At 43.0% G+C, this 23098-nt stretch overlaps 2 protein-coding genes across 2 annotated transcripts; both read left to right on the forward strand.

Moving 5' to 3' along the window:
- The first annotated feature begins 4772 nt into the window (after positions 1-4772).
- LOC137353648 (ferritin heavy chain-like) lies at positions 4773-8002 on the forward strand. The gene is made up of 4 exons (XM_068019998.1): positions 4773-4890; positions 6025-6171; positions 6829-6954; positions 7773-8002. Exons 1-4 carry the CDS (start codon positions 4789-4791, stop codon positions 7926-7928), a joined length of 531 nt encoding a protein of 176 aa, XP_067876099.1. The 5' UTR covers positions 4773-4788; the 3' UTR covers positions 7929-8002.
- An 8208-nt stretch (positions 8003-16210) lies between these two features.
- LOC137353649 (ferritin, middle subunit-like) lies at positions 16211-20717 on the forward strand. The gene is made up of 4 exons (XM_068019999.1): positions 16211-16319; positions 16786-16932; positions 17619-17744; positions 20481-20717. Exons 1-4 carry the CDS (start codon positions 16218-16220, stop codon positions 20634-20636), a joined length of 531 nt encoding a protein of 176 aa, XP_067876100.1. The 5' UTR covers positions 16211-16217; the 3' UTR covers positions 20637-20717.
- Positions 20718-23098: the final 2381 nt, after the last annotated feature.

Here is a 23098-nt window from a genome sequence, read left to right on the forward strand (position 1 = left end):
TTTTTGAACAATGGTGTAACATTTGCAATTCTCCAGGCCCCTGGCACCACCCCTGAATCTAAGGAAGACTGGAAAATTATGCTGCTGCAATTTCCACTCTCACTTCCCTCAGTATCCTTGGATGCATCTCATCTCGTCCTGCTGCCTTATCAACTTTAAGTACCGCGAGCCTATCCAATACCTCTTCCTTATCAATTTTAAGTCATTTAAATGCCTGAATTACTTCCTCTTTCATCATGACCTGTGCAGCATCTTCTTCCTTGGTAAAGAGAGATGCAAAGTATTCCTTTAATACCTCAGCCATACCCCCTGCCTCCATGTGTAAATCCCTTTATTAGTCCCTAATTGGCCCCACTCCTCCTTTTACCACCCTTTTACTGTTAATGTTCCCATAGAAGACCTTTGGGTTCCCTTTATATTTTCTGCCAGTCTCTTCTCGTACTCTTTGTTGCTCTTATTTGCCTTTTCACTTCCCTTGTGAACTTTCGATATTCTGCCTGGTTCTCACCTGACATCTGTCATGGCATATTTTTTCGTCTTCATCTTTATCTTTTTCATCAACCGGGGAGCTCTGGATTTGTTTGCCCCACCTTTCCCCTTTGTGGGAATATACCTTGACTGTGCCCAAACTATCTCTTCTTGAAAGGCAGCTCATTGTTCAGTTACCATTTTGTCTGCCAATCTTTGATTCCAATTAATCTGGGTCAAATCCATTCTTAACCCAATTGAAGTTGGCATTCTCCCAATTCTTACTCTGGATTGTTCTTTATCCTTTTCTGTAGCTAACCTAAATCTTATGATACAATGATCACTATTCCCTAAACGTTCGCCAACTGACACTTGATCCAATTGGCCCACCTCATTCCCAAGAATCAGGTCTAGCAGTGTCTCCTTTCTCATTAGACTGGAAACCATACTGCTGCAGAAAATTCTCCTGAACACACTCAAGGAACTCTAGCCCTTCTTTTCCCTTTACATGACTACTATCCCAGTTTATATTCAGAGAATTAAAGTTCTCCATTATAACCACTCTATAATTCTTGCACTTCTCTGCAATGTCCTTCCAAATTTGCTCCTCTACACCTTTGCTGCTATTTGATGGCCGATAAATTACACCCAGCAATGTAATTGCACTTTTTTTGTTCCTCAGCTCCAGCCGAATAGATTCGGTCCTTGACTCCTCTGGGTCATCCTTTCTCTCAGGCACTGCAATGTTCTCCTTCATCAAAACTGATACCCCTCCCCCTTTCCTTCCTTTCCTATCTTTCCTGAACACCTTATATCCAGGAATATTTAGTACCCAGTCCTGCCCTTCTTTGAGCCAGGTCTCTGTTATTGCCACAACCTCATATTTCCATGTGGCTGGCTGTGCCTGCAGCTCGCCAACCTTATTTACACTCCGCGCATTCGCAAACAGTAAAGCCTAATTTAAATGTTATTACTTCCCCTGTTCCTCTGACTCCATCTAATAAACTTGCTATTTCTTACTCTAGTGCAATCTGTATCTTTCAATTCTCTGTGCACCTTGGTGTTCCTCTGTTGTATTATCTCCTGGGTCCCACACCCCTGCCAAGTTAGTTTAAACCCTCCCAAATAGCACTAGCAAATCGCTCCGCATGGATCCTGTCCCAGCTCTGTTCTACTTGCCTGGCCTCTAAAGGTCCCATCTTCTCCAGATCTTGTCCCAGTGTCACAAGAATCTAATGCCTTCCCTCCTGCACCATCTTTCCAGTCATGCATTCATCTGGTCTATTCTCTATTTCTATACTCACTTGCACTTGGTACCAGGAATAATCCAGAGATTACTACTTTAACTACCAGAGACTGCTACTCCTCCTGGCTGGCCTCCCATATTCTAGGAGGTCATCCAGAACTCCAGTGCCCTTGTCCTCAATCACACCAAGTCCTATTCACCCATCATGCCTATCATCGCTGACCCACATTAACCTCCTGGTTAACCAAAGCCGCTATTTCAAATTCTCACCCTTCTTTTCAAATCCTTCATATGGCCTCGCCCATCCCTATCTCTGCAATCTATCCGGCCCCACAGCCCTCGAAATATCTGCACTCCTTTAATTTTGGCCTTTGAGCATTTACAATTTTAATTGCTCCACCATTGCCAGCCGTACCTTCAGGAATTTCATCCTTAAACATCCTCACCTCTTTACCTCTCTCTCTCTATTCCTTTAAGATACTCCTTAAAATCCAGCGGTTTGATCAAGCTTTTGTCACCTCCATTTAGAATCATCCTCTCCTTCACTTACCTTCCGCTGCATCAAAATCATGAGGGTTCTGGACAGAGTAGATAGGAAGAAACTGTTCCCACTCGTGAAAGGATGATGAACGGGAGGGCATAGATTTCAGGTAATTGGTAAAAGAAAATAAGGTGAGGTCAAGGTTTGGAAAGAACTGCCTGAGAGTGTGGTGGAGGTAGGTTCAATCGAGGCTTTCAAAAGGGAATTGGACTGTTATATGAAAAGGAAGAACGCGCAGGGTTACGGGGAGAAGGCGGGGGAATGGCATTAGGTGACATGCTGATTCGGTGAGCCGGTGCAGACACAATGGGCCGAATGGCCTCCTTTGATGTTGGAACAGTTCTATGATTCTGTGATTCTGCATCCTGTTGCTGCTTTCAAGCTGGGATATGCCCATAGAAGACGTTTGGATTCCCTTTTATATTTGCAGCCAGTCTCTCCAGCTTCGATTACCACCCCACTGTCCTCAATTGAACGATGAGTCCATCCTCTGGCTATCAATTGGCCACCCCAGGGAAAATCACAGTGAGTGACTGTTCCCCACACAGTACGGGTTCAGAAGCCAGCAGGGAAATTCCAGCCTTAAAGGTGGAGGCGAGCACAGTGAAGTCTAATTCTGTCCTCAGCCCATATCCACTCACACGTACACACGTGTTCACAAATACACACACGAACATATGCACACTCATACATGTGTGTGCACACAGGGGTAGCAGTGTGGATCGTCTCAGGCATTAGATCTCATTCTCTATTCAAAGAAGAGCAGGGAATTTTCCTTCAGCTTACATCACTAAAACAGACTATCTGGTGGTCATTATCATATTGCAGTTTGTGGGAGCTTGCTGTGCACATATTAGCTACCGAATTTCCTACATTACAACAGTGACTACATTTCAAAAGTACTTCATTAGCTGCAACGTGCTTTGGGACTTTCAGAGTTCTTCCTTTCGAGTTCTGCGACAGTCGTCTGTCTGGAAGACACAAGGGCCGGGATTTTCAATTGCCGGTTGGGTGGGGAATGAATGTGGACGCAATTTGAAAACCGTCACCTCTGAAACGCGGGACGGTGGGAGGGGGCAACGGGAAACCTTTTCGCCGACAATTAACAGCCCATTAACCTCCTTGAGGAGCTTGTTAACGGGACTGGGAGCGCGAGGAAGCAATTTTTAAAGGTTAGAGCGCCGAACTCAAACAGTCTGGTGCAGGTTATTGCACAGTCGTCGGGTCCAACGTGGGCAAAGGTGAAAATTCTTTTATTGGTGATGACAAATTTCGGGAGCTGGGGGATTTTCGCTGGATCCTGCACGTTACCTTCCATTTGGCCGTTTGGCCACTTTTCAGAGCAACAATATTCTCTGAACCAAGATTAAAAAACTCTTCTTTGAATTGACACCGACCTGAACTACATTTGGTTGCAGTTTGCGTTCAATGCCAACTACTGTAAAAACACAGAAAAATGGTGGCTTGGAAATAACAGTGCAATATTATTGGTAAACACTTTAATTTATTCTTGAGATGTGAGACTCACTGGCAAGGCCAGCATTTATTGCCCATCTCCAACTGGTCATGAGAAGGAGCTGGTGGGACTTGTTCTTGAACCGCTTTAGTCCATGCGCTGAAGATGCTCCCATAGTGTTGGTCGGAAGGGAGTTCCATGATTTTGACCCGGTGACGATGAGGGAACGGTGATATATGTCCAAGTCAGAATGGTGTGTGGCTCAGAGGGGAACTTGGAGGTGGTGGCGTTCCCATACACCTGCTTCCTTTGTCCTTCGGGCTGGTGGAGGTCACATGCTAGGGAGGGGCTGTCGGAGTAGCCTTGGGGAGTTGCTGCAGTGTATCCTGTAGATAGTGCACACGGCAGCCCCAATGGAAATGGACCTTTCAGCTACCTGACATGTTGTTTTGTCTCTTAAGTTAATTGCACCAATCCACCATAACCAACTTGCCTCTCATGCCCTCATATTTACCTTTGTTCAGATTTAAGACCTTAGTTTCAGAATAAACTGTATCTCTTTCAAACTTCATGTAGAATTCTATCATATTGTTGTCACTATTTCCCAATGGCTCCTTTACTGCGCTGCCATTTAAATGTTAGGATAAGGAGTCCCTCAGAGTAACAAACTAATGTAACTTTACAGATCTGCATCAAGCTTGTCTTCATATCTCCCCACAACTGCCAAAATGAGGTTCTGCTGTATATTTTATTGTCATTTTTAACTCGAGGCCTGTTCAAAGTTTGTACTTTTCAGGGAGGTCAAAGATCAAATAAGCTGTTACATTATGGTTGAATTGTCAATTAAAGGAGCCTTACCTTCAACATTCTGATTGGCTCCTGGGTCCCAAATCCAACCCTGTGTTGATTGGAATCCTTGGACATGGCAGCTGATTAACGATGTCATTTCCTGGTTAATAAAATGGTGTTGGGATCCTGGACTATAAATTCAAGTCCTTTGACAGTGTAGTTTTATGTAGTTGGTGTTAATTTGTGATAGTTTTTTTGTTGGTGTAAATTGAAAGCTACATTTACAAAATGGACTCTCAGATTTGTCAAAACTATCACCAGGATTGTGAGGCTGCTGTCAACAAGCAGATTAATGTGGAACTTTCTGCCTCTTATCTTTATCTTTCTTTGGTGAGTGTTGTCTCTGGGTTTGAAATAAAATCTATTATGTTGAGGTAAACTCTTCCCCCTATTTCAACATAACTTGACTTATTGCATGTTTGAGTTTTGTTTTAACTAAATATGTTCTTTCAAATTAGTTTTAGTAATCTTGCTGTCATTGTGAGATGTGATAAGTGTTCAGTATCAATCGGTTTCTTAATTGATGATTCCAAGTGTGATAAATGCAGAACAAAAGTGTCCTTACAGATTGAAATTCATCCTTTTTTTATAATTCATTTGTAGGTGTTGGTTAGTATTTACTGCCCATTCCTCTAGTTGAAACAACTGTATGGCTTACTAGGCTATGTCAGATGTTAGTTAAGTCAGTTATGTTAGTGTGGGATTGGAGTTATGCATAGACACTAGCTTTCATTTGTGAGCCAGTTGGGTATTTAACAATTTGACACTATCTCAATTGCTTTTTCTGGTGTTCCTGGATTTTTAGTTTTTTTTTTTTTTGTCTGCTTGAGACTTTAGTGTAGGTTTTCTGGATTATTAATCCAGTAACAGTATACTGATGTCTTTGAAATTTTTGAATTAATATTGAATGATTTGGTACCATTTCCTTGGTGAGCTGTGACTGATCCTAACTGTTGTACAATGGGAGATTTACAATGTTTGTGGAAGGCCTGTGAATGTTGTATTTGAAGGGGCTTGTGTTTTTAATTCCCACTTTCATGCTGTCTATAAAGTTGCTATTCATCTCTTTAGTGTTAATTGTATTCTGGCTAAAGTTTCAAATTTTAATCTTGAATTGGAAGTACACATTACAGTGCAAAATGCTTAAATTTCATTAATGCTTGGGAATTTTCCATCAGAGTGGAAATTGTCAGAAACTGCTAATTCCTTCAAGTTTTCTAGTGAGTTTGGTGATCAATTTGGAGTTGGTTGGTTTTGTTCCACTTCTATCTGCCTAATCTTCACAATTGGGAACAAAAGGCATTTAATTACAGACCATTCAAAACTCCTAAGGAAGGCTAAGAGAATTTAATGTAACTTTATTGAGCAGTCAGTTTAATTGGCAAGCAGGATGACTATTTGGCTCTCCTTTTGAGGAGTGAACTGAGGCCAATTGTGTGAATAAAATTTGAATTGTTCTTTCAGATGTCTTTCTTTGACCGGGATGATGTTGCCCTGGAGAACTTTTCCCAGTTCTTCAAACACCATTCCCATGAGAAGCAGGAACATGCAGAGAAGCTGATGAAATTCCAGAATCAACGTGGAGGCCGCATCCTCCTACAGGATGTGAAGGTTAGAAATGGCTGCTTTAATGTCACTGCAATCTTTTCCATCAACATTTCCTTTTCAACTCTTGAAGGGAGTAAAGAATTCCTTTGTTTAGCTTCACCTGTCCAATCCCATTCCTGGATAATTCTACACACCAATGTCTCAGTCTTGCCGTGTGGGCTGAGTGACAGCAGAGATGCACTCTGAATACATGTTCTGACTTCCTTGTGCACTGTAGTGTCTAAATAGGGATGGTAGTAGAAGCATAAAACTATTTCTTGCAGCACAAAGAGGCCATTCAGTCTGTCTCTGCTAGCAGAGAAAAAACTATCTGCCCAATCCCATCTCTACGTTACAGCACTTCAGGTGTAGGTCCAGGTACTTTTTTTTTTTTAAATGAGTTGAGGGTTTTGACCTCTGCCACTAATCTGGGCAGTGAATTCCAGACTCCTACCACCCTCTAGGTGATTTCCTCATTTCCCCTGTAATCCTTCTACCAAATGCCTTAAATCTGTGTCCCCCACACCCTTTTAATTGTTCCTTCCTGTCTAATATCTAGGCCCCTTTAAAATTTGATGATCCTGAACTTTTTTTTTCAGTGGGATTGAGTATAACTAGACATTAAAGCAATCCTGAAATAGCTGAACCTTCCAACAGTATAACTGTCTTTTCCCATTTCAGAAACCAGAGAGGGATGAGTGGAGCAATGGTCTACAGGCAATGCAGGTTGCCCTCAGTCTGGAGAAGAATGTGAACCAGAGTTTTCTGGATCTACACCAACTCGCCACCACCTGTACTGACCCTCATGTAAGCTTCAGTTCATCCTAATTCTGGTCACTAATAGGCTTGTGTATTGTTTCATTCACTTTGAAGTGATCAACCAAAAATGGACCAATTTGACTCCAAACAGATTTGTTGTTGTCCATGATGACACCAGAATAGCCATTGATCCAAAGTTAACATTACATACTGCTCACCAACTGGTGAAAATCTGGATTAAAATTAGAACTTGATGCAACTTGATTTCAGCTGTGGTTTTGTTAGCACTCTGCCTGAGTTGAGAGCTTGTGGGGCAAAAAGCTGAAGCGTTGCACTCCAAAACTGGACTGTTATACACTGGTTCAAATGAAATGTTGAATGAAGGCCCCATCTCCATGAGTGGATGTAAAAGATCACAAGGCAATCTGGAAGAACAGGGGAGTTATTCCAGAGTCCTAGCCAGTATGTAATCTCAACACCTGCCACCCCAGCCCCCCCAAATAAACCAGTTTCTGGGAGCTTGCTGTGCACAAATTAGCAGCTGCATCTTCCAATTACAAACTTTGACACTTCAAAAGTACTTCATTTGGCTGTGAAGTGTTTTGGGATGTCCTGTCAGTTTTTGTATAGCATCCTTCACAGCCTCTGGACATTCAAAACTGGTTTACCATTCATGAAATACTTTGAAATTTCATTTAAAAGCTGCTGTTTGAGTGACCATAACCTGACAATGCAGCATACCACATCACTACCTGAAAACAATCTCCCTACTCAAAGCAGGTGTGTGAATTGGCTGCAGAAAAACTGATCTTCATATTTGGCATCTTGCAACTGTGTATATGTAATATATTTTTCTTCCCTTCCAGCTGTGTGACTTCCTGGAGACTCACTATTTGGATGAGCAAGTGAAGGTGATCAAGCAACTTGGGGACTACATCACCAACCTGAAGTGTCTGGGAGCTCCTGAGAATGGGATGGGAGAGTACCTGTTTGACAAGCTCTCTCTAGAGGAGAGTAGCTAATGTGGCATCACAGTACCTAACTATTTGAATGTAGACTAGTTTGTATGTCATGTGCATTTCCAACTATATGCAGATAAAATGCAGCTTTATATTTATAAAAAAAATGCTGTATCTAAAGAATTTAATTGTTCCACATTAATTGAAATAAACCATCTTCAGTTGATCTTGTCTGTATGTAGTTATACATTATCATGCATACCACTAATACTATTAAAATTTGGCAACTTCTAGCTCAGTCATTTGAAGTCAGTTTACTTGCTGATTTCTTGCTGGTTGGTTCAGCTAGTTACAATAGTGATTTGACTGGAGAGGAGCCCAGTTGAGTATCCCATTTGGGGGGGCGGGGGGGTGAGTTGAGTTTCTTGGGCTTTGACTTGCCAATGACCAACTGTCTTCATGACATGTGGTGACATGAGCTCAAATTGTCCAGAACAAATTGACATGGGTTCAAGTACTAGACTCTTGGGGGAGGTTGGGGGTGGGGAAGATCTTGAATAAGAGTTACTATTCTACACCAAAGTGAAATGCTTTTTCTGGCCTTGGGAGGTTACAAATTCCAGGGAAGCAAGCTTTTCTTTTCCCAGTCCCTTCCCAGCTAGCCCCTCAAACATCTCATTGGGTTGTCTTGTACTGCAAGAGACACTTTTAAAATAACTTATTTGGGGGTGGGGGGGGAAAGAAGGAAGAAAACCTTCTGTTCCCATTTCCTCATTAGATGCTATCTTCATCTACAGATCTAAGTTGCTTTCTATCAGCTGGTTAGGAACCTGTGTCCTCAAATTATAACTGGTGTTGACTTTAGAATCTAAAGTCAAAGCAAATTGATTTGAGCCTTAAGAAGTGAACTGGCTGGCCGGACCAAGTCCAGCTCTATCAAACTATCCTGAATTTGACATCAAGCCATTGCTCTATTACTGAGTCAAAGTCTTGGAGCTCCTTAACACCGTTCTCTCTAAATTCTGGTTGCTGTGCAACCCCACTGCCTTGTGGGTGTTGCGGTAGAGGCCAAGGGAGTAAACCCTAACAGATATTCCGGAGTGGAACCCTGTAGGCAGTCATGTGTCACCTTTGGCATGTTTCCAGCAATTCCTGCAGCCGTACCGGTGCCAAACATCATGCTCTGCACTCCTTTGGACCTCACCAGAAAGGCCGAGGGGGGGATTTTGACGACTGGGCAACTCTCAACCTCCATGAACTTGCCCAGGCATACGCCATGGAGAGGTCACTCCATAGTTGCCTCACAGTGACTGAAACAACACGGAAGGCAGCAGGCCAGTGCAAAGTCAATTATAAGGTGGCTGTGCATGCATCTATCTTAAAGGCAACATTGCTTGTGTAGCACATTCCAGGTTGCTGCACTGCTTGGAAGGACCGTTGCTCCTGACCTAACTGCAAAAGTCTCACTAGAGACAGTAGCAATTCAAGGCAGCTCACCCCTGTCAAGGGCAACTTGGGATGTGTCATAAATGTCTGTCTTCAAAAAAAAATGAATGAAATCCCATTGTTACCACAAATACAGCAGTTTGTGAATTTAAGCATAGCAAGCTTTAATAGTCATAGTCGTACAGCATTGAAACAGGCCCTTCGGCCCACCATGACCATCATGCCAATCTATACTAATCCCACCTGCCTGCATTAATTCCATATCCCTCTATGCCTTGCTCATTCAAGTACCTGTCCAGATGCCTCTTAAATGTCGCTACTGTTCCTGCCTCCACCACCTCCTCAAGCAGCTCATTCCGGATACCCACCATTCTTTGTGAAAAATTTACCCCTTTGATCCCCTTTAAACCTCCTCCCTCACACCTTAAATCTATGCCCTCTAGTTTTAGTTACCCCAACCATGGGAAACAGACTCTGGCTATCTACCCGATATATGACTCTCATAATTTTATATACCTTTATCATGTCCCCTTTCAGCCTCCTTCGCTCCAGGGAAAACAGACCCAGTTTTCCAATCTCTTTAGAACTCAAGCCCTCAAAACCAGGCAACATCCTTGTGAAATAAAAACAAGAAATGTTGGAAATATTCAGCAGGTCTGGCAGCATCTGTGGAGAGAGAAGCAGAGTTAACGTTTTGGGTCAGTGACCCTTCTTCAGAACTGGCAAATATTAGAAATTTGAAAGGTTATAAGCAAGTAAAGTGGGAGTGGGGCAAGAGATAACAAAGGAGAAGGTGTAGATAGGACAAGGCCACAGAATAGCTGACCAGAAGGTCATAGAGCAAAGGCAAACAATATGTTAATGGTGTGTTGAAAGACAAAGCATTAGTATAGATAGGGTGTTAACGGACTGAAAAATTGAACAGCAAGTATAAACATAAAAAAAAACAGTGGGTAAGCAAACTGAACAAACTAAGATGAAATAAAATAAACATACAAAGAAAAATGTAAAAATTGTAAAAAAAGAATAACTAAAAGTAAAAGTAAAATGGGGGGCCCGTCATGCTCTGAAATTATCTGAAATAGATCGAGGTTATTAATATATATATCAGGTACAGCAGGGGTCCTAACATCGAACCATGGGAAACTCCATGACAAACTTTCCTCCAGTCTGAAAAACATCCATTATCACTACTCTCTGTTTCCTATCACTCAGCCAATTTCATATCCATGTTGCTACTGTCCCTTTCATTCCATGAGCTAGAGCTTTGCTCACGAGTCTGTTTTTTGGCACTCTATCAAATGCTTTTGGAAGGCCATGTACACCACATCAACAGCATTACCCTGATCAACCTTCTCTGTTACCTCATCAAAAACTCCAGCAAGTTGTTAACCATAATTTGCCATTCATAAAATAGGCTTTCTATAATTAACCCACATTTGCCTAAGTGACTATAAATTTTATTCCAAGTTATCATTTCTAAAACCTTCCCAAAACTGAGGTTAAACTGACTGGCCCATAGTTGCTGGGCTTATCTTTACAACCTTTTTTGAACAATGGTGTAATATTTGCAATTCTTCAGGCCCCTGGCACCACCCCTGAATCTAAGGAAGACTGGAAAATTATGTCTTTGCAGTTTCCACTCTCACTTCCCTCAGTATCCTTGGATGCATCTCATCTGGTCCTGGTGCCTTATCAACTTTAAGTACAGCTAGCCTATCCAATACCACCTCCTTATCAATTTTAAATCATTCAAGTGACTGAATTACTTCCTCTTTCATCATGTCCTGTGCAGCATCTTCTTCCTTGGTAAAGAGAGATGCAAAGTATTCATTTAAAACCTCAGCCATGCCCCCTGACTCCATGTGTAAATCCCCTTTCTGGTCCCTAATTGGCACCACTCCTCCTTTCACCACCCTTTTACTATTTAATATTAATAAGAAGACTTTTGGTTTTCCTTTTATATTTTCTGCCAGCCTCTTTTCATATTCTCTCTTTGCTTCTCTTATTTGCATGTTTCACTTCCCCTCTGAACATTCCATATTCTGCCTAGTTCTCGGTTGTATTATGCATCTGTCATAAACACATTTTTTCTTCTTCATCTTAATCTCTATCTCTTTCATCGTCCAGGGAGCTCTGGATTTGGCTGCCCCACCATTCCCCTTCATGGGAATATACCTTGACTGTGCTCAGACTATCCCTTCTTTCAGGCAGCCCATTGTTAAATTATTGTTTTGCCTGCCAACCTTTGATTCCAATTTATCTGGGTCAGATCCATTCCTAACCCCATTAAAGTTAGCTTTCCCCCAATCATAGAAACATAGAAAATAGGAGCAGGGGTAGGCCATTCGGCCCTTCGAGCCTTCTCCGCCATTCAAAAAAGATCATGGCTGATCATCTAATTCAGTACCCTGTTCCCACTTTCTCCCCATGTCCCTTGATCCCTCTGGCATTAAGAAATATATCTATCTCCTTCTTGAATATAGTTAATGACTTGGCTTCCACTGCCTTCTGCCGTAGAGAATTCCACAGGTTCGCCACCCTCTGCGTGAAGAAATTTCTCCTCATCTCGGTTCCAAATGGCATACCCCGTATCCTGAGACTGTGACCCCTGGTTCTGGACTCCCAGTCATCAGGAACATCCTCCCTGCATCTAGCCTGTCTAGTCCTGTTAGAATTTTATAGGTTTCTATGAGATCCCCTCTCATTCTTCTAATCTCTAGTGAATATAGGCCTAGTCGACCCAATCTCTCCTCATACGTCAGTCCTGCCACCCCAGGAATCAGCCTAGTAAATCTTCTTTGCACTCCCTCCATGGCAAGAACATCCTTCCTCAGATAAGGAGACCAAAACTGCCCACAATACTCCAGATGTGGTCTCATCAAGGCCCTGTATAACTGCAGTAAGACATCCTTGCTCCTGTACTCAGATCCTCTTGCAATGAAGGCCAACATACCATTCGCCTTCCTAACTGCTTGCTGCACCTGAGTGCTTGCTTTCAGCGACTGGTATACAAGGACACCCAGGTCTCATTGCACCTTCCTCTTTCCCAATCTATCAACATTCAGATAATAATCTGCCTTTCTGTTTTTACAACCAAAGTGGATAACCTCACATTTATCCACATTGTACTGCATCTGCCATGCATTTGCCCACTCACTCAACTTGCCAAATCACATTGCAGCCTCTTTGCATCCTCCTCACAGCTCACATTCCTTTCCCGTCTTCCTGTTTCCTACTCTAATGCAAGTATCTCTTTCAATTCTCTGTGCATCTTGGTGTTCCTCTGTTCTATTATCTCCTGGTTCCCACGCCCCTGCCAACTTAGTTTAAACCCTTCCCAATAGTACGAGCAAATCACCCAACATGGATCCTGTCCCAGTTCTGTTCAAGTGCAACCTGTCCAGCCGCTACAGGTCCCATCTACTCCAGAACTGGTCCCAGTGTCCCAGCAATCTAATGCCCTCACTCCTGCGCCATCTTTCCAGCCACACATTCATCTGCTCTATCCTTTATTTCTAGACTCACTTGCGCTTGGTACCAGGAATAATCCAGAGATTACTACGGTAACGACCAGAGATTACCACTCCTCCTGGCTGGCCTCCCGCAATCTATCCTCCATACACCTGAGGTCATTGAGAACTCCAATGTCCTTGCCCTAATTCACTCATCATGCCTATCATCGCTGACACACATTGGCTCCTGGTTAAGCAACACCTCAATTTCAAAAGTCTCATCCTTCTTTTCAAATCCCTTCATTGCCTCTCCCCTCCATAATGCTGCAATCTCCTCCAGCCCCACAGTCCTCGAGATATCTGCACCCCTCTAATTCTGGCCTTTGTGTATCCCCAATTTTAATCGCTTAACTATTGGCGGCTGTACCTTCAGCTGCCAAGAGCCTAAGTTCTGGAATTCTCTTCTTAAACCTTCCCGCCTTTCTACCTCTCTCTCTCTCCTGCTTTGAGATGCTCCTACAAATCAGGCTCTTTGCCCAAACCTTTGTCACCTCCATTTAGAATCAGCCTCTCCCTCACTTACCTTCAATTGCATCAAAATCATGAGGGGCCTGGACGGAGTAGATAGGAAGAAACTGTTCCCACTCGTGAAAGGATCGAGAATGAGAGGGCACAGATTTCAAAAAATTGGTAAAAGAAACAAAAGTGACATGAGGAAAACTTTTTCACGCAGCGTGAGGTTAAGGTTTGGAAAGCACTGCCTGAGAGTGTGGTGGAGGCAGGTTCAATGGAGGCTTTCAAAAGGGAATTAGACTGTTATATGAAAAGGAAGAATGTGCAGGGTTACAGGGAGAAGGCGGGGAATGGCATTAGGTGAAATGTTGATTCACAGAGCCGGTAAGACACGATGGGCCGAATGGCCTCCTCGGTGCTGTAACAATTGTATGATTCTGTGTTTCTGCATCCTGCTGCTGCTTTCAAGCTGGAAGGCCTCTGATTGGCCCTCCAGCTTCGACAACCCGCCTGCTGCCCTTAATTAAACGATGAGTCCATCCTCTGGCTATTAATTGTCCTTCCCAGGGAAAATCACAGTGAGTGACTGTTCCCCACACAGTGCAGGTTCAGAAGCCCGCAGAGAAATTCCAGCCTTAAAGGTGGAGGCGAACACACTGAAGACTGATTCTGGCCTCAGCTGATGTCCACTCACACGTAGACATGTGTCCACAAATACACACACTTACACGTGCAAAGTGTGGGCAGGAGGGCGGCAACAGCTCATTAGGCTCTTTGAGGAGCTTGTTAACAGACTGGGGAAGCTAAGGAAGCAATTTTTAAAGCTTTATCGCCGAACCCAAACAGGATCTTGCACAGCCGTCAGGTCCAAAGCAGGCAGAGGTGAAAGTTCTTTTATTGGTGATGGCAAATTTCTGGAGCTGGGGGATTTTGTGCAGGATCGTGCACTTGACCGTCCATTTGGCCGTTTGGCCACTTTTGTGCTGGGTGAGGCTGCGGCCCGGCGAGGAGCTGCCTGCTCTCTTCTATAAGACAGTGGTAGGCGCCATCATGGCTGCCATCTGCAGAATCAGGACCCTGAAATTATCCAGCCTCAGGTTCCCGAAACCAATTTGAAAATTCAGCCAAAGATTTCACAGCAACAATATCCTAGGAACTGAGCTCAAAAAACTCTCTGACCTGAGCTTTCACAGTTTGCTTTCAATGCCACCTACTGTTGGTGCAGTGAACACAAAGAAAAATGGTGGCCTGGAAATAACAGTGCAATATTATTGGGTAAACACGTTAATTTATTCTTGAGATGTGAGACTCACTGGCAAGGCCAGCATTTATTGCCCATCTCCAATTGTCCTTGAGAAGGTGCTGGTGGGACTTGTTCTTGAACCACTGTAGTCCACGTGCTGAAGGTTCTCCCATCGTGATGTTCGGAAGGGAGTGCTATGATTTTGATCCAGTGACGATGAGGGAATGGTGATTTATGTCCAAGTCAGAATGGTGCGTGACTCAGAGGGGAACTTGGAGGTGGTGGTGTTCCCATACACCTGCTTCCTTTGTCCTTCTAGCTGGTGGAGATCACATGCTCGGGAGGGGCTGTCGGAGTAGCCTTGGCGAGTTGCTGCAGTGTATCCTGTAGATAGTGCACATGGCAGCCCCAATGGAAATGGACCTTTAGGTTACTTGACGTGTTGTTTTGTCTCTTAAGTTAATCGATTTATTTTAAATTAGTTCATGACTTCACTAAAGGACAAGACAAAGGAAGATGTTCTTAGTGTAATATTGAACAGTATAATATCCTAAACAGCAACCTGGTATTTGAAACAACTATTGAACAAAAGTAACTTGCTTCCACCAATCTGTCTTTGATCATGCCTTTTAACTGACTGGTTATCTTCAATTCTCCAGGACCATACAGACCACCAATCCACTGTTGAAGGCTGTTTTAGTTTGTTTTATGTAGAGTAGGAGGAGGCTCATGTGGAGCATAATTGCCAGCATGGACCAGTTGGGCCGAGTGGCCAGTTTTTGTGTTGTACATTCAATATAATTCTATGTAAACAGTATCAGAAACTAACTCATTGGAAACATTTTTGATAGTAGATGATTGTTGATACAATTAAAGACTGAATATAGGGATAATACAATGGCAGGTACGTGATATGCATCCAGCAACTGATTCCTGGCGAGATTAGACAAGGGGGCCTGAGGCCTACCATGTAGCTGAGGTACTCAGCACTTTAGGGCATTGCTTTTCAAACTGGCCTCCCTACAACCCAGGGAATCCTCAAGGTGATTGCAGGAGGTTCTGAATGGGTCACAACGTCATCAGATGTCAACCTATCATCAGATACCGACATTGGTTGACCCACAAGCACATTATTTCTGTTGCTGAATACTCATAGAAAAATGTTTTCTGCAAATGATGTTTCTATTTTCCAATGGTCTTCCAGCACTGCCATTTAAAAGTTAGGATAGGGAGACCCTCAGAGTAACAAACTAATGTAACTTTACAGATCTGCGTCAAGCTTGCCTTAAAATCTCCCCATAACTGACAAAATGAGGTTCTGGTGTATATTTTATTGCCATTTGTATGTCGGGGCACCTTTCAGCATTTGCACTTTTGAGGGAAGTCAAAGATCAAATCAGCTGTTACATCATGGTTGAATTGTCAATCAAAGGAGTCTTGCCTTCAACATTCTGATTGGCTCCTGGGTCCCAAATCCAACCCTGTGTTGATTGGAATCCTTGGCCATGGCAGCTGTTCAATTGATTAACGATTGGTCGGTCATCATTGATGATGTCATTTCCTGCTTAATAAAATGGTGTTGGGGTCCTGGAGAATAAATTCAAGTCCTTTGATAGTGTAGTTTTCGATCTTTGGTGTTAATGTTAAATTTGTGATAGTTTTTTGTTGGTGTAATTTTAAAACTAAATTCTCAAAATGGATTCTCAGATTTGTCAAAACTATCACCAGGATTGTGAGGCTGCTGTCAACAAGCAGATTAATGTGGAACTTACTGCTTCCTATCTTTATCTTTCTTTGGTGAGTGTTGTCTCTGGGTTTATAATAAAATCTATTATGTTGAGGTGAACTCTCTCCCTTTAACCTAACTTGTCTTATTACTGTTACTGTTTCAACATTTAATCTTGAATTGAGTGTACATGTTAGTGTAGAATGCTTATTCATATTGATTCTGAGGAATGCTTCATCAGACTGGAAATTTTAAGAAAACTGGTAATTTCCTCATTTTTTTTTTTTACTGGGTTTGGTGATCAATTTGGAGTTAGATGGTTTTGTTCCACTTCTACCTGCCTAATCTTCAATTGGGAACAGAAGGCATTTAGTTACAGACCATTCAAAACTTCAAAGGAAGGCAAAAGATATTTTAACGTAACTTCATTATTGAGCAGTCAGTTTAATTGGAAGGCAGGAAGACTATTCGGCTCTAACCTTTTTGAGGAGTAAACGGAGGCCAATTGCGTGAATGAAATTTAAATTGTTCTTTCAGATGTCTTTCTTTGACCGGGATGATGTCGCCCTCAACAACTTCTCCCAGTTCTTCAAACATCATTCCCATGAGAAGCAGGAACATGCGGAGAAGCTGATGAAATTCCAGAATCAGCGTGGAGGCTGCATCCTCCTACAGGATGTGAAGGTTAGAAATGGCTGCTTTAATGTCAGTGCAATCTTTTCCATCAATATATCCTTTTCAAAATTTGAAGGGAGTAAAGAATTCCTTTCTTTAGCTTCACCTGTCCAATCTCATTCCTGGATAATTCTACACACCAATGTCTGTCTTGCTGTGTGGGCTGAGCTACAGCAGAGATACGCTCTGAATATGTTTTGACTTCCTTGCACACATTAGTTCCATAGCTCTCCCACAAAATAGTGATAGTGGTAGAACCATCAGTTATGGCACAGAAAGAGGCCATACAACCATGTCTGTGGCAGAAAAAAAAAACTAGCTGCCCAATCTAATCTCTCCTTCCAGAACCTGGTCTGTAGCTTTGCAGGTTACAGCACTTAGGGTGCAGGTCCAAGTACCTTTTTTTTTTTTAAACGAGTTGCGGGTTTCTGCCTCCACCACTGATCTGGGCGGGGAATTCCAGACTCCTACCACCCTTTGGGTGAAAAGGTATTTCCTCTTATCTCTTCTGATTATCCTACCAAACACCTTAAATCTGTGCCTCTCCACAAGGGAGAAATGGGTCCTTCCTGTCTAATCTATCTAGGCCCATCAAATTTGATGATCCTGAACTCTCCTTTAGTGCAATTGAGTATAAATAGACAAGTTGAAATAGCTGAACCTTCCAACAGTATAACTGTCTTTTCCCATTTCAGAAACCAGAGAGGGATGAGTGGAGCAATGGTCTACAGGCAATGCAGGTTGCCCTCAGTCTGGAGAAGAATGTGAACCAGAGTTTGCTGGATCTACACCAACTTGCCACCACCTGTACTGACCCTCATGTAAGCTTCTCTTCTTCCTAATTCTGGTCACTAATAAACTAGTGTATTGTTTCTTTCATTTTTTTTTTAAGTGATCAACCAGAAATGGACCAGTTTGACTCCAAACAGATTTGTTCTTGTCCATGGATAGCCATTGATCCAAAGTTAACATTACATACTACTTAGCAGTTGGTTAAAATCTGGATTAACTATAGAACTTGATTTCAGCTGTGGCTTTGTTAGCACTCTGCCTGAGTCAAGAGGTTGTGGGGGCAAAAAGCTGAAGTGTTGTACTTCAAAACTGGACTGTCATACATTGGTTCAGATGAAATGTTCTACACTTGTGAGGAACAAGAGGATGGCCAGAGTGAGGGTAGGGCCGATCAGGGATAGTGGAGGGAACTTGTGCCTGGAGTCGGAGGAGGTAGGGGAGGTCCTAAATGAATACTTTGCTTCAGTATTCACGAATGAGAGGGACCTGGTCGTGTGAGGACAGTGTGGAACAGGCTGATATGCTCTAACTGGTTGAGGTTAAGAGGGAGGATGTGCTGGAAATTTTGATTGATATGAGGACTGATAAATCCCTGGGGCCAGACAGGATATACCTAAGGATATTACGGGAAGCGAGGGAAGTGATTGCTGCGCCTTTGGCGATTATCTTTGCGTCCTCACTGTCCACTGGAGTAGTACTGGATGATTGGAGGGTGGCAAATGTTGTTCCCTCTTTCAAGAAAGGGAATGGGGATAACCCTGGGAATTATAGACCAGTCAGTCTTATGTTGGTAGTGGGCAAATTATTGGAGAGGATTCTGAGACAGGATTTATGATTATTTGGAAAAGCATGGTTTGATTAGAGACAGTCAGCATAGCTTTGTGAGGGGCAGGTCATGCCTCACCAGCCTTATTGACTTCTTTGAAGATGTGACAAAACACATTGATGAAGGAAGAGCAGTGGATGTGGTGTATATGGATTTTAGCAAGGTGTTTGATAAAGTTCCCCATGGTAGGCTCATTCAGAAAGTCAGGAGGCATGGGATACAAGGAAAGTTGGCTGTCTGGATACAAAATTGGCTGGCCCATAGAAGACAGAGGGTGGTAGTAGATGGAAAGTATTCAGCATGGAGCTCGGTGACCAGTGGTGTTCCGCAGGGATCTGTTCTGGGACCTCTGCTCTTTGTGATTTTTATAAGTGACTTGGATGAGGAAGTGGAAGGCTGGGCTAGCAAGTTTGCCGATGACACGAAGATTGCTGGAGTTGTGGATAGTGTGGAAGGCTGTTGTAGGTTGCAACGGGACATTGACAGGATGCAGAGCTGGGCTGAGAAGTGGCAGATGGAGTTCAACCTGGAAAAGTGTGAAGTGATTCATTTTGGAAGGTCTAATTTGAATGCAGAATACAGGCTTAAAGACGGTATTTTTGGTAGTGTGGAGGAACAGGGGGATCTTGGGGTCCATGTCCATAGATTGCTCAAAGTTGCCACCCAAGTTGATAGGGTTAAGAAGGCATATGGGGTGTTGGCTTTCATTAACAGGGGGATTGAGTTTAAGAGCCGTGAGGTTATGCTGCAGCTCTATAAGGCCCTGGTTCAACCACACTTGGAATATTGTGTTCAGTTCTGGTTGCCTCATTATAGGAAGGATGTGGAAGCTTTAGAGGGTGCAGAGGAGATTTACCAGGATGCTGCCTGGTCTGGAGGGCGTGTCTTATGAAGAAAGATTGAGGGAGCTAGGCCTTTTCTCATTGGAGTGAAGAAGGATGAGAGGTGACTTGATAGAGGGGTACAAGATGATGAGAGGCATATAGTGAATAGCCAGAGACTTTTTCCCAGGGTGGAAAGGGCTATTGCCAGGGGGCAGAATTTTAAGGTGATTGGAGGAAGGTTTCGGGGATATGTCAGTGGTAGGTTCTTTACACAGTGGTGGGTGTGTGGAATGCGCTGCCAGCAGTGGTAGTGGAAGCAGATACATTAGGGACATTTTAAGTGACTCTTGGATAGGTACATGGATGATAGTAGAATGAAGGGTGGATATTTAGTTTGATCTTAGAATAGGTTAAAAGTTCGGCACAACATCGTGGGCTCAAGGGCGTGTACTGTTCTATGTTCAAGGCCCCATCTGAGTGGATGTAAAAATCACATGGCAATATGGAAGAACAGGAGTTATCCCAGTGTCCTGACCAGTATCTAATCCACCCACCCACCCCACACCATGGTTTCTGGGAGCTTGCTGTGTGCAAATTGGCTGCTGCATCTTATTACAACAGTGACACTTCAAAAGTACTTCATTGGCTGTGAAGTGTTTTGGGATGTCCTGTGAATGTCAGTTTTGTATAGCATCTTTCACAGCCTCTGGACATTCAAACTGGATAACAACCAATGAAGTACTTTGAAGTTTCATTTAAAAGCTGCTGTTTGAGTGACCATAACCTGACATAATGCAGCATACCACATCACTTCCTGAAAGCAATCTACCTACTCAAAGCAGGAGTGAGAATTGGCTGCAGAAAAACTGATCTTCATATTTGGCATCTTGCAACTGTGTATCTACTTCTTTGGCCTCCTTGTCTCTAGACAATGGGTAAGTGCCTGGAGGTGGTCAGTGGTTTGTGGAGCAGCGCCTGGAGTGGCTATAAAGGCTAATTCTAGAGTGACTGACTCTTCCACAGGTGCTACAGATAAAATTGGTCAGGGCTGTTACACAGTTGGCTCTCCCCTTGTGCAACTGTGTATATGTAATGACATTTTTCTTCCCTTCCAGCTGTGTGACTTCCTGGAGACTCACTATTTGGATGAGCAGGTGAAGGTGATCAAGCAACTTGGGGACTACATCACCAACCTGAAGCGTCTGGGAGCTCCTGAGAATGGGATGGGAGAGTACCTGTTTGACAAGCTCTCTCTGGAGGAGAGTAGCTAATTTGGCATCACATTACCTAACTATTTGAATGTAGACTACTTTGTCTGTCATGTGCATTTCCAATTGTATGCAGATAAAATGTGGCTTTCTGTGTAAAAAGCTGTATCAAAAGAATTTAATTGTTCCACATTACTTGAAATAAAACTATCTTCAATTGATTTTTGTCTGTATGAAGTTATATACTATCATGCAGACCACTGACACTACTTTTAAGATTTGGCAACTTGTAGCTCAGTCATTTGAAGTCCATTTATTTGCTGTTAACTAGCTGAGCCAACCAGCAAGTAACAATTGTGAATAGACTGAATCTTCAACTGGGTTCCCCTCCAACTGGGGGAAGGTGAAATTTTCTTGGGCTTTGACTTGCCAATGACTTCAGCTGTGCCTCTATCACATGTGGTGACACATAAACTCAAATCATCCTGAACAAATTGTTATGGGTTGAAGTACTAGACCCCTGGGGGAGTGGAGGGGAAGATGTTGAACAAGAATTACTATTCTAGGCCAAAGTGAAATGCTTTTTCTGGCCTTGGGAGGCTACAAATTCAAGGCAACAAGTTACTTTTGCCTTTCCCAGCCCTTCCTCCCATCGAACACCTCATCTCATTAGGTTGTTTTCTTGCTGTGCTGCAAGAATGTCTGTAAAATAACTTTTGGGGAAAGAAGGAACAAAACCATCTGTTCCCAGTTCCTCATTTGATGCCATCTTCATCTACAGATCTAAGTTGCTTTGTCAGATGGCTAGGAAGTTGAGTGTCTTCAAGTTATGACAGGTGTGTAGTTTAGAAGCTCAAGTCAAAACAAATTGACTTGAGCCAAAAGATGTGAGCTGGCTGGACCAAGTTCAGCTCTGTCTCAAACTATCTTGAATTGGACAGAAAGCCATTCCTCTATTGTTGCTGGGTCAAAGTCTTGGAATTCCTTACCAATGTCTTCAACTTCGATTTGCTGTGCATGGCAGTGCCGAGTCTGTTTTCAGGTGGATATGCATGCATATATCTTGAAGGGTACGTTGCTTATGTAGAGCCTGTTGGTCCTTGTGTGGCACATTCCTGGTTGCTGTACTGCTTTGAAGGACCATTTATCCCCACCTAACATTGTTCAGAAATCTCACTGGAGACAGTAGCAATTCAAGGCAGCTCACCACCACCCTCAAGGGCAACTCAGGCTGGGTAGTAAATGCCTGTTTTAAAAAAAAAAAATGAAATCACAGTTGCTATAAATACAGCAGTTTGTGAATTTAAACATAGCAAGCCTAATGTCCTGTAATCTAGTTTGAAGTATTGAAATAAATTGTCCACTTTTCATTTAGTGGCTGCACTTTCCAAGTTTAAGAATGGTCAATGTCCTGCATTTCTTAGCTTTCCCCATCTTTCAACTGTGTACAGATTATCTTACACAGGAGGTAGCTTTCCTGTCATATAAGTCAATGATCTCTTCAGCTAGTTTCCATTGCCTGAAAGGCTCAGAGGAATTTTCTTTCTCCCCTTCATGGATTTTTATCTGGCGGTCTCTTGCAGGAGATTACATGGTTTCGGGTGGGTGTAGTGTCTGTATTAAGAGCCATGAGAGCACAACTGTATGGAACAGGCTCAATTGATCGGTTGGTCTCTTCATGGGTACTGGTGAGCCAGACTCACTGACACAAATTAACTATTTATATAATAAAAGCAAAATATTGCAGATGCAGGAAATCTGAAATAAAAACAAGAAATGCTGGAAATACTCAGCAGATCTGGCAGCATCTGTGGAGAGCGAAGCAGAGTTAACATTTCAGGTCAGTGACCCTTCTTCAGAACTTAACCACTTATATCATGTGCTAAAGGGCACTTTTCCCCCAACGAGGAGAGAATATTCTAATTGAGACTGAGCCAGTGTTCTATACAAGTTTAACATAACTTCCTTGCTTCTGTACTCGATGAATGAACCCGAGAATGCTGGATGCTCTATTAACAGCTCTCTCAACCTGTCCTGCCACCTTTAATGATTTATGCACATATACACCCAGGTCCCTCTATATAATACAATATAGTGCAGAAAAGGCCCTTTAGCCCATCGAGACTGCACCGATGCATTAAAGATACCTGACCTGTCTACCTAATCCCATTTGCCAAAACTTGGCCCATAGCCTTGAATGTTATGATGTGCCAAGTGCTCATCCAGGTGCTTTTTAAATGATGTGAGGCAACACGCCTCTACCACCCTCCCAGGCAGGGCATTCCAGACCGTCACCACCCTCTGGGTAAAAAATTCCTTTCTCAAATCCCCCTTAAACCTCCCGCCCCTCACCTTAAAACTTGTGTCCCCTCGTAACTGACCCTTCAACTAAGGGGAACAGCTGCTCCCTATCCACCCTGTCCATGCCCCTCATAATCTTGTACACTTCGATCAGGTCACCCCTCAGTCTTCTCTGCTCCAGCAAAAACAACCCAAGCCTATCCAACCTCTCTTCATAGCTTAAA

Source organism: Heterodontus francisci, chromosome 41 (assembly GCF_036365525.1).
Source record: "Heterodontus francisci isolate sHetFra1 chromosome 41, sHetFra1.hap1, whole genome shotgun sequence".
Lineage (NCBI taxonomy): Eukaryota > Metazoa > Chordata > Chondrichthyes > Heterodontiformes > Heterodontidae > Heterodontus > Heterodontus francisci.

Coding starts and splice junctions, on each gene's coding strand:
- LOC137353648 (XM_068019998.1), top strand. CDS start 4,789: ATGGACTCTCAGATTTGTCAAAACTATCACCAGGATTGTGAGGCTGCT. Junction 4,891..6,024: donor CTTATCTTTATCTTTCTTTG/GTGAGTGTTGTC, acceptor TTGTTCTTTCAG/ATGTCTTTCTTTGACCGGGA. Junction 6,955..7,772: donor CCACCTGTACTGACCCTCAT/GTAAGCTTCAGT, acceptor CTTCCCTTCCAG/CTGTGTGACTTCCTGGAGAC.
- LOC137353649 (XM_068019999.1), top strand. CDS start 16,218: ATGGATTCTCAGATTTGTCAAAACTATCACCAGGATTGTGAGGCTGCT. Junction 16,933..17,618: donor TCCTCCTACAGGATGTGAAG/GTTAGAAATGGC, acceptor TTCCCATTTCAG/AAACCAGAGAGGGATGAGTG. Junction 17,745..20,480: donor CCACCTGTACTGACCCTCAT/GTAAGCTTCTCT, acceptor CTTCCCTTCCAG/CTGTGTGACTTCCTGGAGAC.